General features: G+C 36.1%; 5 protein-coding genes across 7 annotated transcripts; 3 read left to right on the forward strand and 2 right to left on the reverse strand.

The window, feature by feature from the left end:
- Nucleotides 1-14: 14 nt before the first annotated feature.
- LOC105327665 (crystallin J1A) lies at nt 15-7227 on the forward strand. 2 transcript variants are annotated; one of them, XM_066077357.1, is made up of 9 exons: nt 15-36; nt 182-338; nt 1026-1202; nt 1297-1395; nt 2925-3020; nt 3542-3695; nt 4022-4218; nt 4647-4786; nt 5050-7227. In XM_066077357.1, exons 2-7 carry the CDS (start codon nt 275-277, stop codon nt 4215-4217), a joined length of 786 nt encoding a protein of 261 aa, XP_065933429.1. In that variant the 5' UTR covers nt 15-36; nt 182-274; the 3' UTR covers nt 4218; nt 4647-4786; nt 5050-7227. The 2 variants fall into 2 exon arrangements, with proteins under 2 accessions (XP_065933429.1, XP_011426564.1); XM_011428262.4 differs by lacking the exon at nt 15-36 and having other exon boundaries at nt 195-338.
- On the reverse strand, nt 6541-7635 carry LOC105327678 (uncharacterized). The gene has a single exon (XM_011428281.3). The coding sequence runs from the start codon at nt 7633-7635 to the stop codon at nt 6679-6681; it is 957 nt and encodes a 318-aa protein (XP_011426583.3). The 3' UTR covers nt 6541-6678.
- A 464-nt stretch (nt 7636-8099) lies between these two features.
- On the forward strand, nt 8100-9913 carry LOC105327662 (tRNA-splicing endonuclease subunit Sen15). Its single transcript, XM_011428254.4, has 4 exons — nt 8100-8236; nt 8333-8414; nt 8574-8760; nt 9445-9913. Exons 1-4 carry the CDS (start codon nt 8162-8164, stop codon nt 9671-9673), a joined length of 573 nt encoding a protein of 190 aa, XP_011426556.3. The 5' UTR covers nt 8100-8161; the 3' UTR covers nt 9674-9913.
- A 139-nt stretch (nt 9914-10052) lies between these two features.
- LOC105327660 (low-density lipoprotein receptor class A domain-containing protein 2) lies at nt 10053-12657 on the forward strand. Its single transcript, XM_011428253.4, has 6 exons — nt 10053-10653; nt 10850-10946; nt 11217-11465; nt 11793-11933; nt 12026-12249; nt 12393-12657. Exons 2-6 carry the CDS (start codon nt 10865-10867, stop codon nt 12582-12584), a joined length of 888 nt encoding a protein of 295 aa, XP_011426555.3. The 5' UTR covers nt 10053-10653; nt 10850-10864; the 3' UTR covers nt 12585-12657.
- Nucleotides 12658-12665: 8 nt separating this feature from the next.
- Nucleotides 12666-15010, reverse strand: LOC105327659 (E3 ubiquitin-protein ligase TRIM45). 2 transcript variants are annotated; one of them, XM_011428252.4, is made up of 5 exons: nt 14137-15010; nt 13864-13990; nt 13664-13775; nt 13414-13540; nt 12666-13191 (listed from the first exon to the last, which is right to left on the reverse strand). In XM_011428252.4, the coding sequence occupies exons 1-5, from the start codon at nt 14978-14980 to the stop codon at nt 12974-12976; spliced, it is 1428 nt and encodes a 475-aa protein (XP_011426554.3). In that variant the 5' UTR covers nt 14981-15010; the 3' UTR covers nt 12666-12973. The 2 variants fall into 2 exon arrangements, with proteins under 2 accessions (XP_011426554.3, XP_065933427.1); XM_066077355.1 differs by having other exon boundaries at nt 13408-13540.
- Between the last annotated feature and the right edge of the window lie 1078 nt (nt 15011-16088).

Here is a 16088-nt window from a genome sequence, read left to right on the forward strand (position 1 = left end):
ATTTGCAAAAGATGCTCATATGCTTTTAATGGCCTGGTTCGTCCTGTAATTTACTCATAGATTTACATAGGTAGTTTACATGAGAATTTTGCAGCTTTGACACAATGAACCCGTAACATATTCACCTACGAATCTAATCATACACGATCAAATTCATAGCTTTCAATTTCATATGATCTAGATCTTTACACACACCGGGTCAATCATTAGGACATTATCAAACACCCTCAGGGGTCAGGGCTTCTTCCAAATCCTGGTTTCTCGTTGGTATAAGATGTCAACTTTGGAAGAGAGAAGAATTGGAGCTGTAGTAGGGGCGCTAGTGGCAGATGCTGCAGGTAAATATTTGTTTTTAACTATATCTAAAACAGGCCAAAGATTTATCATTTCATGGAATCCGAATTCAATGCACTACACAGTCATGTCTATATAATTGCGTACATTTACGATGGTTGCCTGATAGAACCTTACAAAATTTCAAAGCTTGCATACTTTGTATATATGTGAATTTAATGTTGCCATGCATTCACCATGTTCACAAGGTGCATCAGATTGTTTTACCTAAATTCATAATGTATGAATGTTATGATCATTGTGTATAATTATAAACCTAATTTTAATGTGCAAATTAAATAAATGTATTGTGTGAGAGTAATAGTTTTTTTTTAAGAACTCTGTACGTCATGGTGATAGAAACATGTACCGGTACTTAATACTGTAAGTCCATATGCAAAGATAAAAAAATTGAAGATAAATTGCATGGAGTTGGAGGCTTTTGAGTTCTCTGCTATCAAAAAGTAGCAATAGAAATAAAATGCTGATCAGCACAATTAATAACTTTTCACACAAATGTAACTTTATCAAGGAAATTAGATCATTTCCCTTGGACATATTGTTTATGGATTTGTAAGAAACTCTCTTCCTCCACAGGGGCCACTCATGTTAAAACAGGCTTGGCCACTGTGTCTTTCTCTTTAGATTTTCATTTAACCATTATCTTAAGCAGCTTTTTTTTCCTATCCTAGCTCAGCCTATTCACTGGAATTATAAGACAGCAGATTTGGATGACTTTTTGAAAGACAAAGAGGAAGTTGCTTTCTTGGATCCCTCTAGGAACCCCTTTTATTGTATCCAGACGGGTAAACATAGCTGTTATGGAGACCAGTCCAGAACCATTCTGAAGTCCCTGGTGGAATTTGAGGGTAATTACTATTTAAATATGATAGGCCTGGAATAAGATTTATTAGAATATTGGACTGATTTAAATGTGAGTATGATTTTTCATGCTTGTTTCAGGTGTCAATGTTGGCCAACTAAAAGAATCGATATCTGTTGCTTTTGGTCCATACTCAGAGTATGAAAATGAAGTCAATGCTACTTATAAGGATAAGTCAGGTGAGTGAAGGCTGTGTTCAGTAAGCAAAGAATTGTATTTCTAAAACTCTTAAAAAGTCATTTGATGAAGGAAGAGAAAGTTGACCTTTTGGAGGATCAGTATTCTGACTGTCTGCCTGCTAGCAAGGAAATCTTCCCCCTTTTGAAGAAGATATTGACAGTATTTTTTTTTATAAAATGCAGTCTATGGAATACGGAGAAACCCATTTCATCTAGTACATCAAGAGATTTGTTTGCTTGGGTCAGTACTTCCCCTTGTAAATGTTCTCACTAGATATCCATGCATATATATTGCGAATATGACTGTGTCTGGCAGTACATTGTACTTGAAAATCCTTTAAAGCAATATGAGCTGCAATTTTCATGTTGAAATTTTTTTTACGAAAATGTTATTTTCTACTAAAATGACAAAAATATCATGGTTTTTAAATCTCTTTTAGCCATATTTTTTTGTGAAAAGGCCGTTAAAAAGCCTTAATTGGAGCATAATTGAATTATTGTCGTCCTGTACAAAAATTGATTTGCTATATATTCCTTAGAAGAGAAATCTTTCCTTTGACAAAAATTAATCATTTTTTCAAATCTTATTTATTATAAAATTTAAGTTATATGCATGCAGACTTATCATACTAGCAGCTTTTTGCAACAAAATAAAATTCTAAAAAATACAGCTCATATTGCTTTAAAGAATTGGTAACAACATAGAGTAATATTTACATTCTACTATGTTTTTCCATTAAATTCCGTGATGTTTACATGCCTCTAAATGCAACACCTATTCACTGCGTATGAATTTACAAGTAATTTACATAAGTAGTTCTCAAACAGTGATTTCAATCTATGTTATCGGTTAAAAATGTATTTCATAAATGTTGTCAAAACACCATGTTTTATAATTATTCAACAAAACAGTTGACTTTATTGTTAAAACCAACATTTCAATAATTATTTTTCATGGATTATATTTTCATGCTCGTCGATCTCATCTCAACAGTCTCTGTAATAACCAGTTTAAACCGGTTTTACAAATCAGCTGTTCTTGCTGTTACTAATTTACTCCTTCCGTGATCTGCACTTTATATCGATTTATTTAAGTAAACAATTGATTTCTTCAGTAGGGGAATGTAAATATAAGCATTAAATGATTTATTTTTGACGTCGTCGTGTCAATAACTGCCGTCAGATGAGCAGACACATTATCATAACGCGCTAACGCGCGTTATTCAATTTGTCTGCTCACCTGACGGCAGTTATTGACACGACGACGTCAAAAATAAATCATTCAATGCTATATTAATGGACATACCAAGGCTTTCTGTTACCAGTATCATTGATGACTATCAAATTAAAATGTTCTATTGTGTATGTCAACTATTGTCCCACCATTTTTAACCACTTCAAGATAACATATAATTCAGAATCTAGCTGTCCTCACTCTGTAAAGATGTTTTAGAAGTCATTTAGGCTGTTAGCAACAAGGATTTTAATGTGATTATGTCTAACTGGAAACAATTTCTCTTTTTACACAGATGTGGTGAAGAAAGTGTATCCAATCAAAAGTTCTTGGAGGCATAATAGTATTAAGTCCTTTCTGCAGAAATACAAAGATGGAGATCAAATAACAGGTATTTTGGTCATTAAATGTGTTATATAAACTCTGTTTGTAACTTGCTATTTAGGTGACAAAGAGAATATGTATAGACTTCTTTCCTGTATAACAATTCCTTTCAGTAATATTATCCATTACATTTTATTACAATAATTTGTTGTTAAGGAGCATCTAAATTTCTGTACTTATTAATAACAAATTACCGGTAATTCTTTAGATAACATTTTAAAATTATTTTATTAAGAATTATGTACAACTCCTTTTGCAGGTTTTCATTATGTCATTGCAAATTTTCATTTAAGAAAACAGATCCAAGTCCACTTATTATCATGACATGCCCTGTATGTTCGATGATTTTAGGGATTGAGAACAACAATTCATTCTCTAAATAGCTCTGTAAAAGAGAATTTTATAAAAAAAATTGTCGTACAATTTTTTTTTAAAAGTGTTCATTATGCCATTTTGAAGTTTCAGTAAAAAAACCAGATCTGATTCCACTTATTTTCATGGCATGCCCTTCATGTTTGATGATTTCAGGGATTGAGGACAACCAAATGGACTGTGTGGTGAATGTGGTTTGTGTGGTGGCCCTCTACGCGGGGCGGCCCGAGATGCTGGACAGGGTGGAGGAAGTGATCACGGTAACCCAGAACTCTGACATCAACCTGGCTGTGGCCTTCACGGCAGCGAGGTGGGGCTGTCATTCCTGTGTAGTCCACTACTAAGATATAATTCAGTACATTAGCTACCGTACATTGCTTCGTAATGAAATAATGATCATGACGATATGAAATGTTTATCTTTAATAATATGGTTGTGAAAATTCAAGAAAATCGCTCATTGCAAGATGAGCACAGAACATTTATGAATTGCATTCGTATTTTATCGATAAAAGTCATTTGTTTATGGAATTCACAAAAAGCTCTTAAACTTTATCTTTTCTAATAGAAATGAATCCATATTACCATAATTTGTGAAAGATGTATTTGTTCAGCTGTAGTTTGTACATGTTTTCAGACTTCTGGAATACTTTATCCTCCATGGTAAAACTCCTGGGGTGGAGGCATTGAATGCTGTACTGAAAGAGATGGTTAATCCCCAAAGATCCCACCCCCAGGATCTGGACAGAGCCATGGTCGGCCATATGAAAAAGGTCATTGATGAAATAGAGACTGACCATATAACAGCAGCTCGGAAATTCAACATCACCTGAGGTAGGCCCTCGCACATAAGGAGTTTGTTTAAATGTTATTAGGTGACAGGTGTAAAACCCTAAATTCTTGATAGTGTCTCACTTGTGACATGAAATCAAGCATTTCTTTGTACATCAATGCCAAAACAGATATTTTAGAATTATTAGAAATAAAAGTACTTTGATTTGATTAAAGCATTAATGCAGAGAATGATCTTGATCAGCAGAGTTCCAATGGATTTTATGCAAAATACAATGAACATGTCAACTGTTTTACGAAAAAAGTGATTGAAGTTTCAAATATTTCTTGTACCTTTGTAATAATTGATTATCCATTGTTCTTCAACATTGATGTATCCTTTAATAAACATATGCATGTATCATAGAATGTTTTTTTAAAATTGGACAATAGTAATAAACTAATAATCCATTTCTCTTCCTGTTTTTTAGTCTTACCCGGGGCCTTTCAGTCCGCTGTGCATGGTGTGATTACACACGCCGAGTACGCGACTGGGGTCAGACACACGATCCGAGCTGGGGGATGTAACTGCTCCCGGGCAGGATTTATTGGAGCATGTCTTGGAGCTCAGGTAGGACATGATACAACATGTTTAAGAGCAATCAGGAACCACAACTCCCAGCACAGAAAATTAAGAAACACCAAAAAAAATAAATAATTGTGATTTCAGCTCCATAATTTTCAGTATTTTTTTTTTTCATTTTACTCATCTCATGAGAAATATTTCTTGAAACAAAATATCTCTTGAAAGAAAGATTTTCCAAAAATCTTTACTCCATTTTATCAAATTGTTTTGTTACAATCTACATTGTACCAATGTTTTTTTTTTTTAAGAATGGCATAAGTGGTATACCAGAAGAATGGAAAAAGAAAACTTTATCATATGAAGAAGTTTTTGAGCTGGCAAAGAAAATGGTGGGAATTTGTGCAAAGTAAACTCGTGTGACTTGTAATGCACAACAGACAATCGAAAAAGACAAGACAAAACTTTTTATTAAAACTAATATTGCATGTATGTACCTTCTGTTCCTGGCTCTTTATATCTTTTAGTAATATAACTCCAATAAGTCTGTTTCTTCCTTTTAAGGTGGTATGGGACACCTCCATATTGTGACATACTTTCGAAATAAAATCGAGTATAATTATATATTTTTTCCCTAATATTGTTACCTAACAGGGTAGTACAATGGGTTAGGGTGTACATCACCTATGAATCTGTAAGTTAAGAGTTACAATTATTAATCACTCTGGGGCTTTTATAATTTTTACCTTTCCAAAAAATTTTTAAAACATTTTTTTGTCAAATTTATATTGTTAATTTTGAAAATTCTGGACTGGATATTTATTTATAACATATTTTTATCCACATTAAATTAATATCAACAAGTGTCCCATTACTACCTTAAATAGAATGCAAACATGATAAAGAGCATAAGGGACAAGTGCTCTTCTTGTACATTTTTACCACATACCGGTACTCAGTGTACCGTTATATGGCAAGTGTACATGAATTGAAACATGCCAGCATTGCAGTTGCTAATCTAAGTATTAATAGTTTGTTTATTTCTTATTAATTTTGTAATGTGTTTTAATTACAATCTTTTGTTCATTGACAATAAATGTCTCAGTAGTTTGTTTACCTGGCACTGTTGAGGAATTATAATGAAAACTTCCACATTACCGGTAGTTACAACAGAGAATGAAAATCTCTTCTTAAATCCTGATCCAGGCTGATGAGATTTGATGTTGAATGCTGTTTTTTGGGGTGGAAATTTTATATTATAACCTTAATGGTGAGGATAATTCAGGCTTTGATTCAAACTTTATTTACCAAGATTGATTTTGATATACTTTAACATATTTTGATTTAGAATGTATATGAACATGCATGTATTTGTAGAGTATTTCATATTGTTTTATAAGCACCTGACGTTCTATACTTGTTACAAAATTGTTTTAATATGATCTATCTACAGTATGATTTACATGTATAAATCTTTTTGTAACAAAGTATGTTTTACTTCTTTCTTATCACTAAAGCATTGTTCAGTATGAGAATATTTGAAGTGAGCAGGAGAAGAACATCCTGGATTTATGGTAGAAACTAATATTTATAACCTGAACTTTTGAATCTGATGGCATTTTGTAATCAGATAAGTTTTCCTTCCATAGGCCTATCAAATGTTTCTTTGCTTAGAGTGTGTAACAAGTTGAGGAATTGAATTTCCCATTCACTCCGTAAACCTAAATCTACCATTTAAACCTACATGTTTAAAGCCTTCTGTACTGCTATATAGATTTTATACAAGAAAAGGAAAACAGAAATTTTCATTATTATATATTTTATAAATAAGCATAAATCCATATATCACACACATGCAATACAAAGATTTTTAAAAGCTTCCATAAATATTTTAAAGTGAGTATTTGTAACTGAATTTAACACAATTATAACGCTGCTGGTCATGACGGCTCCACAGGGAGGTTATCGATTGGACAGTTTACTGAGGAGTTGGTCAACCACATCTCGATACAGTCCGAGTGGAAGTGATGGGTGCAGGGCAGGAACTTACGAGTCTGCCCTACTTCATAGACTTCCATGCATATAGTACAAAGTTCACCAGCTATTGTCAAATCAATGGTTTCTGTTTTAAAGTTTCTTATAGTATTTGAGGAGACTGTTTTAGGTGCAACTTGTTCATCTAGTCTCAGCAGTAGCTCGTAGTCTTCAGGGGTTAGGTCCCTGTGCTGTAAACCAATCAGAACGTTCACCATGGCACTGTCAAGGTCTATGGAAGCATTGTGATTATCCAGAGCGTACGCCAAGTTTTGGGGTGGAGGCCGGGGAGCCACATTTGGTTCTTTCACTTTCTTAGAGGTAAAGGCATTCTTTACTTCTTCCCTGCTTAAAGTGAATCTCTCTCTTTTTCTGCTTGGCATATAGTTAAGACTTATGGTAATTTCCATTCTCATGAGTTTATAAATGCGGTGATGAATGTATAAACGTTTACGTCCTTGATTGTTTGTCACATTTTTGCAGTATTTTGTCTTCACTTGGTTATGTGCTTTTTCTACTTTTCTATCACGATCAGGGCGGATTTCTAATTTCATATTTCCACTTAAGCACCCCTCCATATCTTGAAGTTTTTCAAAATTTTCTGTTAAAGACTCTAACTCATCACATTCCCTCTCTATTTTATTGAAAATTCCTTCAGCATCTTTTTCACTACTCAGATTGTCAATAGTTGGTCTTGGAAAAAGAGAGATTTTGAACCCCATTTCAACTGTTGACAAAGTTTTCCATTTCTTTCCTTTCTTTTCTTGCTTTACTTTCTTCTTATGCTGTTGGGTCGTTTTTGAACCATATTTCTCCCAAAATGTCGTTAGGGATCTTGCACTTTCCAGTTCTTTTTTCAGCATTTTTTAACTCGTCATCGATATCTATTGTGTCCTTCACTTGACTTACTTCCACTAATTTTTCTTCAGTCACTGTTATTGTCAATGTCTTCATTTCTTCCTTGGAGTTGGAGTTTATATTATTGTCTGGTGTTGGGTGTATGATTCCGTCATGTTTCCTGTTTTGCTGAGCTAGACTGTTTTGACATAATATTGTGAAGTCATCGCCAAATGAAGACAGGGGGCTGCGGCACATTATCCCTTCCATGGGATGGTGTCCAAACGATACGGAACGCAGAATTAAAGGTGGTTCCATGCTAATTTACAGCTGCACACCCTTCGATTTTTCGCAAAATGCCGGTGTGACGGCATGACATTGATTTTTATACCTGTAAAAAGACTGACAATTGCACCACTATTGGTAACAAACAACACTTCTATTTTTAGAAACTAAATAACATGACGTAGGATGTAAAGCATTTGATTGGTCGAATTTTGCGATAGTCTCGCGAGAATTCAGAATGTAAACATAAAATTGGAAAAGCCCTTCATGCTAATTTTAGACTTAAATAAATTGAAAGTAGGTAGCATGGAGGAAAGTGCAACTCCATATCAACATGTTAAGGTACAGTACAAATCATTTAAGGCCATTGGTGATTAATACAATTGAATATACTATAAAATTATGCTGATGACTAAATGCGTTAGGTTATTTTTCTAGTTTAAAGAATTGCAGAGTTTTGGATTAGAAAATGTGACTCAGATGAGGACAACATTCAATGTATATTTAGACCTGTGTGAAGGTAACTACAGATCACATAATGTGAAAAAGATGTCATGTTTCTTTTTATTAAAGACAAAACAAGAAAATCTCTCGCTCTCTCTCTCCTTCTTTCTCTCTAGCTCTCTTATGTACCGGTAGATTCCAATTTTTTTTTTCTAAATATTTAACTTTTTTGCAGTTAGAGGATGGTGGAATGTTAAACTTCATGGTTGTCTTGACCTTGACATGGCCTTCATATCAGGTCACCCAACAAGAGAGGACCCGAGAGAAATAGTCTTACCTTTGCAGAGCTCTGACAACCTCAGTCCAGACTGTCTTCAGCAATATCTTCAGAATATAAAATTGGACGATTATGAAACTTACGGGTAAGTCTCTTGTGTTTTCTTTTTATTTGAAAGCCTCTAAAAGGAGGACCAGACAGAGAAAAAGCTACCATCCACACAGATCTATACAGATGGTGGGATTAAAACCCAGGCAGTCACACGCATACAGAGAGAGAGAGAGAGAGAGAGAGAGAGAGAGAGAGAGAGAGAGAGAGAGAGAGAGAGAGAGAGAGAGAGAGATTATTAATGTGAAGTTAGAAAGATGAAATGAAATCATTATTTGCGGTATGAACTATATGTCATTGGACCAAGACCCCTGCAGCAGAAGGCAGGTGCTCAATTTTTTAAACCACTGCTCATACAAATATTCACTATTTACATGTATGTACATGTACACTATTCAGTCTACCAGTAAGGCACTGTTAATTTAGCTAAAGACTTAAGGCTGATATTTTATTGTAGCTGTATATACATTCGATTTCTGCATGGTTCATTATGCAGTGTTAAGTATAATGTCCATTGTGATTAATGAAGTTTTAGCAAGTTTGAGAACTTGTAATGACTGATATAGCTGCAGGTCTGTAGCTCCCGGTCTGAAAGAATTCGGATGTATAGAGAACTCCCAGGTCGTCCATCCGAATTTTTTCAGACCGGGAGCTACAGACCTGCAGCTATGACTGATATTGACCCCCAGACATCGTTAACTGACTAAATGTGTTTTTGTAGAATCACTCTTGCCATCTGTGACTCGGACACCACAACCGTGTACTACAAGATAACGGAAGGGCTAGTCGACCCTGAACCCCCGGAGGTTACGGAGGTCAAAAAGGTTCAACGATTTGAAATGATGAGGAAGCGTCAAATGAACATTCAGGGTGCTATTCAGTCCTATAAAACTGCTAAAGTACTGGACGATGCAACACGAGACACTATAAGGACTGTCAGCACTGACTAATGGCACAGTTAGCTCAATTTATGTAGGCCAGTTTTAATTGGCGTGTGGACCAAGATTCTCGTACCAGACCGGTAAAGCAGAGTATTACGAGTGGAGAGAATAGACGTTGTTTATTTGTTTATTGATGGAGAGTCAGTGCCCTCAGGTGCCTGGCTGCTTTATGGGTTTATTCACAAGCAGGACATGGATAGCTTTACTGTCAAGTAAAAAAAAAATTGAAAATTAAAACTTTGAAGAAAGTGTTTTTTGTTTTTATTTTTTATTTTACAAGCTAAAAAGAAAGCATAGACAAGAATTTTTGTCTCAGATATTCTAATAATAAGCTCGAAAAAGTACATTATAAATAAACCCAAATATAAAATCAATTTCAGTAGGCCTGGATGGAATCACCACTCGGGGTCATGGCCTGATTAATATCTAAGTTATATTGATAAATCTGACTAAAATCACAGCAAATATACGAAAAATACAATGTTTACGACATTCTAAAACGTTAAATGATTGGGGCTTTAGAATATTCTAATGATTGGTTATCGAATAAATGATTTCATTTCGTGGAAAATATTAATCCCCGGTAAGCATGAACAAGTTAAACCACGTCAATCCATGTTTGTGGCCGCTCTTATGACGAGATCTTCATCACCGTCCGTGTTTTAAAACAAGATAAATGTTTCAACCCCGGCAAACAGCGTGTCTGACAACGATGTCGCCCCATAACGATATTATTCCCGACACATGTTCCTTTTGTTTAAGTTGTTTTTCAATATTTTTCGATCGAAGATTTGTTGTTAAATCTTTGGCTGTTATTGTGTTTTTCTGTGTACCTGACGATGATTGAACATTCTGTTATATATGTTTGCCACAAAATGTAAAGGAGGCATGAGAAAGCTACAAATATTTCTGGATCTGTCAGGGCGCGATAGAAGGTCCATTTAGAGGCAGACAGAGTGGCGGAGTGTTCAGCAAATCGACATAGAAAGGTATGTAGCCATTTTAAAATGCACGTTATTTTGTCTGATTTTAAGTATGTAAAATGCAAACTTATATTGCATGTATTATGTTAATTATTTCTTGCATTGACCGTTTTTTACTATTATAAATCTGATTATGACTGAATAATATATGAATATTGATAATGACGTTTCGCTAGTTTTTCCATTCATTTTTTTTTTTTAGTTTCAAAACCTGGATATGAAGAAATTCGACCTCCGAAATATAATATTGATGATGGTATTTTACATGACCTTACCGAGAGCATTGAAAGCCAAGAAATGTTAGTTTAAGACATCGGTTTCGGGCAGATACAGATTTTTTTTTTATTAAGCTTCCTGAATACTGACTGCAACCATAGTAAATTGTTGGTACTTGTAATGTATAACAAATAACAATTCAATTTAAGACTTATTTTTCAAAGCAGTTTTAAATTTGCTGCATCCTGCATGCTAAAGGAAACGATTTTCCAATTCATCATCTTATTCGAGGATAAAAATGTGCAACAGCTGAATTTTGAAACGTTATTGAATGGAATTATCAATGTTTGTAGATGCAATGGATGAAAAGTGCGGCAAAACAATCACAATGGATGGAAAGATTTTTCACTCGGCCAACATCCAGCAAACCTTCAGAAATAACTACGCTCTGAACACCAGGTGTCGCGTGCTGTTTGAGACGATGGAGCCCTACCGCTTCATCATTGTGTTTAAGCGGCTGGACATCGAGTTCGAACCCCTGTGTGACGATGACAATCTCCAGATCTTCGACGGAAACAGTACGTCACATCCAACTATTACAGGTAAGGTAAGGTCGAGCCCTGGCGCCATCAAAGTTAGAAGACTCACTTTTGTCTTACTTCTGGTACGGAAAAAGGGAGACTTGCATCAAAAGAAATATTTTCCACGATTTGATTCTCCGCTTTCAATGACCTTAAAACTATGTTAAGTCTCGGATGAGCTTACTATTGGAGCATGCCAAACTTCCTGGTCATAGATTTCCGCGAGTCAATGACCAGTTGTGAATATTTGCCTTTGCAGATGCACAATGGTTTTAAAAACCTCTAGTTCTTGGAATGCATGTACATGTACATGTAGCATGCACATTATCAAAATCGTTTGTTGTTTAGGATTACCATCCAGGATATGTGGACAAGAGCGACCCCCTGGTTCCTATGTATCTACATCCAGCCAGATTATGATGGCGTTCCACAGCGATTTCTATGACGTAAGAGACGGGTTTGAAATCACGCTGACTACTTTTAGAGAACGTATGTACCTTGATTTCTAGCTGCTCTCTCTCTCTCTCTCTCTCTCTCTGGTATCAACTCTGACTGTATACACGTATTTCTCCCTATGTCAGCGCCATGTGAGGGCGAGGAGGAGTTTAGGTGTAGGAATGGCCGCTGTATCTCGGCGCTGCTCCATTGTGACGGCACCAACAACTGCGGGGACTACACCGACGAGTGTCAGTGGACCGCGGGGGTGCTGGTCGGAATCCTTGGGGGCGTGCTGTTCCTGACCATAGCGGGCATTGTGGCCGTCAGATTTGGGAGAAAGAAAAGGCTGCTTAAAATGCCGAGAAAGGTGAGTGCATAAATCACAATTATCTAACTAGTTAATGTACATGATACATCGTTGGATAGAAAGCATGGATTACTGGCAATGTAAAGATTCAGTGACAATTTCATCGCAGTATCGGTAGTATGAGACTTCTTTGTTTGCATTAGTTGAAGAAAGACAAGACAAGAGAAATGACATTGGAGATATTTTCTACACCGGAAGAAGACGTGAAATGTGAGCACCAGCCAACGACTTCGTCTAAACGATCCCAAGCCCCGGTCCCTGAGGTCCATCAGTCCCATTGTCACCTGTACAAAATCGGTGAAGAGACCCGTGACAAAACTCACATAAAAATCTAACATATTGTGTCTTCATCATATTCATTTTTTTTTTATCATAATTTTTCATATATTATTTGTCATATCCATGTTGAGTACTGACCATATGAAAAGCACGTTTACTATTCCTAAACATGTATTCAACTGCATGTCCTTTTTATTTTCATTCCTTATTCTTCATATCATGTACAGTGTATATAAGTTGCTGCTTACATTAAGTATTATTTTTTGTTCATATATAAACACATTTATCACAACGTGTAGTCTTCAGAATACAGTTGGCTAAAGCCTTCTTTTGGAACATCAACCATAATTATTTCAATGGTTTGTGTTACCCATCACCTGCATAACAGTCTTTGGTCCCAGTACCCAGTTAGTAATCCGTGACGATATGGCGTGGTCCGTCCGCCTCAGAGAGTGACCTCCTTGATCGTGGAGTGGATACGGCGTAAGTCTACACTACAGCTAGACAGCGGCCGGGGTCTGGAGAACAAGCGGGTTCCGAAGTGACTCAGTCTCTTTTTACGGTGAGCCACGTCACACTCGGAATGTCTCGTCACTTTACCACAACACGTCCAGTGTTCTGCTCCAGGATGTGTCGCCGACAGGTGACTGCAGTAGCCGTGGTCTGCCAAAAGATAATTGAGGTGTGGGTAAATATACAATTATAAGTATTTGTTATGTCATATTTTCCTCTACATTAAATTTATAATGAATTCAGGTCTGATGGTTTTTATTCTTTTTTTATCACATCGAGAATCTTTAATATTGAGAGAGATTTATGAACAGCGTCAATTTAAAAAAAAAAACATCAGCTAATCGGTATACTGAAATCATTGCATACATGTACCACCAAAACTAGATCCGTATATACACGCTTCATTGTTTCCAATACTTCTTGAGCAGCCGGAACAGCAGTGCCATCTTCCGGTGTGTTCCCGCCAACTGGGTTTTACGTGGAACAGGACAGATTTGGTCTGAAATTGAAAATAAAAATAAATGATTAAAAATAATTAGACTAGCCACTTTATAACAAAGACTTTTTTTGTACAGCAAGTGGCAGTAACTCATCGACGGACGGTTTCGAACAAACCACGAACCTTGATTGGTCGTCCGTCCACTGTGACGTAAAGCTCGTGTTTTCCGGTCTCCCGCGGCACTATCTCTATCGACCAAGTTCCGTCCATATTACTAACCATCTCTTTTGGTTTACTGCAGCAAAATAAAAGAATATGTAATATTCAGGTTTTGGAAATGGTCAATGCAAATGGTAAAAAACAGATTGAGAACGTCATTTTACCAGATTGCTCCTGATGGCTCCAGAATCTTGACTCCCACTGATACAGAACAAGGGTATGGCTTGCCCTCCTCTTGTACAACGTGAAGCGGAACTGATGCTTTGTGTCGGACTCTAGCTGTCTGAAGTCCTAGAAGTGTTGATTCAATATTTAAAAATAACAATTTAGTGGGGCAGTTTTTGGTTAAAAAAAACAACAAAAAACCGCACAACTACCTCGTAAGAGTAATAAAATCATTTTCATTTGTCGTAATGTATATACCGATAAATACTTGCCCTCTTGATTTAGAAAGCATTTTGACGGACACACTCGTCCAGTTACTATCCGTCCGTAGAACTGGTATTGGTCGATCACTGGGCCATCCGCTTCCGGACAAAAGGTCATTTCCTGTGACCTCACGTGAACGTTAGCACGCCGGATATGAAGGAGGAGTTTGGATAACTGTTTCCAGTGACTGCTTTCATCTAGGGAATCTTGGGTTATCGTGTTTAAAAATTCCTTAGCTTCGTCTACATTTTGTTGTAATTTGGACAGAACCGATTTTTGGCCCTGGATGTAATCGGTCTGTTTGATAAATTGGTCGCGCACCTGCTGAATGAGTTGGGATCTGTGGCTCTCCACCGCCTTGATGTAATTGTCAAAATAAGAGTTGATTTCTTGTGTCAAGTCCTCGGAGCATTTATTCGTTTCGTTACTTACCTCTTCGCAACGTTGTAAGAGACGACCGAACAACACACTTTTCAAATCCATTTCCTCCGAGATATGTCTCAGTATCAAGTCGTCCATGTCGATGTTTTTAGTTGATGGATATGACGAGGGGCGCTTTTGTGGAGTCTCTACATTCAAAAGCTGGTGTTCTCGGCATTTCTTCAAGTTCCAAAGATTAACCGTAGATATTTCACTCGAATTTTCCTCAGATTCATCACAATTTAAAACAGCCGTTGTATCGGGATCCTTTACACACGTGTTGCAGATTTTTGGGTCACCGTCTGGCAGTGAAGATATCTCGTCAACATCTGATATAGGTTTTTGGTCCTCAGCTTCCATCTGTTTAAAATGAGAAACTTCCAACTTCAAGAAAAACTCATCAGTAGCCTTCAAGGATTCTGATAAGGCCATCAGATTCGCTGACTTGTGTTTGTATTACTTTCAGGTGTGTATACTAACACCAAGGAATAATTTCCATTTTGTAGATGTAGCGATAATAACGCCCTGTTGGATTCTTCTCGGATTCGGTCATGCCTCAGATTTGAGCCATGAATGAATTAATTGTAGCATAACAATACAAGATATTTATTTAGTAATTCGTCTTTTGTGAGGCTGCCAAGGACATAACATCAGTGTCACATCGGTGAAATGGCCAGGCTGACCAACAATCTCCTCATTCAGAGTACATGTACTATTAGTACGTACCTACATTGTATGTGACGCGCAAACTATGGTTCGGTATTTTAGCAAATATATATATATATATATATATATATATATATATATATATAGAGGATATCTATATTGTGTGATTTTATATTTGCTTTATCCAACGAGTTGAAATGGTGCATATATTCGCGAGGCTTGCCGAGCGAATATAACCATTTCAACGAGTTGGATAAAGCAAATATAAAAATCACACAATTATAGATGTTCTATTTATCTCATACAATTTGATTTATATTATGAAGCTTTTGAGATAGTCCCTTGTGTGACCCAAATTGGGGTTTTTTTTTCAAAGATTAAAAACGATGATGCAACGTTGTGTTATGCGGCTATTGTGACCTTGCGCAATACAATTTAGTACGTCATTCCTGAGATAAATCTAACTGTTTTAATGTAAAGTTTCACTGAAATAAACCTTAAAATAATTTTTTAGCTCTAGATAATTTTTCTTAGAGCTTATTCACTTGATTAAATGGAAATATTAATTCCGATTAGAAGACTTGAATATTATAATCAGTTTTGTTGACATAGGCCTACACAAAGTTGCGAATGCTCGTTAGTTTGAATTGACTCGAACGAGGAACAGTTGTTGATGCATGATGTTTAATAAAACAAACACTAGGCTAGCCTTATGATTCAAAATTGAAAATAGTGAATAAGGATGCTTACTGGTGGTGGAATAAAAGTCTCATGAAACATTATTTCGGTAAGTTCTTGTATATAAACACAACCAGAGCGCTCTGTTTTCATCGCGTCGTCAGGATGAACTCTTGATAGTTAACGTAATTTGTAG

Source organism: Magallana gigas, chromosome 2, assembly GCF_963853765.1.
Source record: "Magallana gigas chromosome 2, xbMagGiga1.1, whole genome shotgun sequence".
In the NCBI taxonomy this organism is placed as follows: domain Eukaryota; kingdom Metazoa; phylum Mollusca; class Bivalvia; order Ostreida; family Ostreidae; genus Magallana; species Magallana gigas.

Excerpts from the sequence above, each read along its gene's own strand:
- LOC105327660 (XM_011428253.4), top strand. The coding sequence starts at position 10,865 with ATGAAGAAATTCGACCTCCGAAATATAATATTGATGATGGTATTTTAC. Across the intron at positions 11,466-11,792 it reads GTCACATCCAACTATTACAG|GATTACCATCCAGGATATGT; the intron begins GTAAGGTAAGGT and ends TTTGTTGTTTAG. Across the intron at positions 12,250-12,392 it reads TGCTTAAAATGCCGAGAAAG|TTGAAGAAAGACAAGACAAG; the intron begins GTGAGTGCATAA and ends TGTTTGCATTAG.
- LOC105327662 (XM_011428254.4), top strand. The coding sequence starts at position 8,162 with ATGCTAATTTTAGACTTAAATAAATTGAAAGTAGGTAGCATGGAGGAA. Across the intron at positions 8,237-8,332 it reads CTCCATATCAACATGTTAAG|TTTAAAGAATTGCAGAGTTT; the intron begins GTACAGTACAAA and ends TTATTTTTCTAG. Across the intron at positions 8,415-8,573 it reads ATATTTAGACCTGTGTGAAG|TTAGAGGATGGTGGAATGTT; the intron begins GTAACTACAGAT and ends ACTTTTTTGCAG.
- LOC105327678 (XM_011428281.3), bottom strand. The coding sequence starts at position 7,635 with ATGCTGAAAAAAGAACTGGAAAGTGCAAGATCCCTAACGACATTTTGG.
- LOC105327659 (XM_066077355.1), bottom strand. The coding sequence starts at position 14,980 with ATGGCCTTATCAGAATCCTTGAAGGCTACTGATGAGTTTTTCTTGAAG. Across the intron at positions 13,541-13,663 it reads TGGACGGACGACCAATCAAG|ACCAAATCTGTCCTGTTCCA; the intron begins GTTCGTGGTTTG and ends TTTCAATTTCAG. Across the intron at positions 13,192-13,407 it reads ATCTAGTTTTGGTGGTACAT|ACCACGGCTACTGCAGTCAC; the intron begins GTATGCAATGAT and ends ATCTTTTGGCAG.
- LOC105327665 (XM_066077357.1), top strand. The coding sequence starts at position 275 with ATGTCAACTTTGGAAGAGAGAAGAATTGGAGCTGTAGTAGGGGCGCTA. Across the intron at positions 1,203-1,296 it reads GTCCCTGGTGGAATTTGAGG|GTGTCAATGTTGGCCAACTA; the intron begins GTAATTACTATT and ends TGCTTGTTTCAG. Across the intron at positions 3,021-3,541 it reads AGATGGAGATCAAATAACAG|GGATTGAGGACAACCAAATG; the intron begins GTATTTTGGTCA and ends TGATGATTTCAG.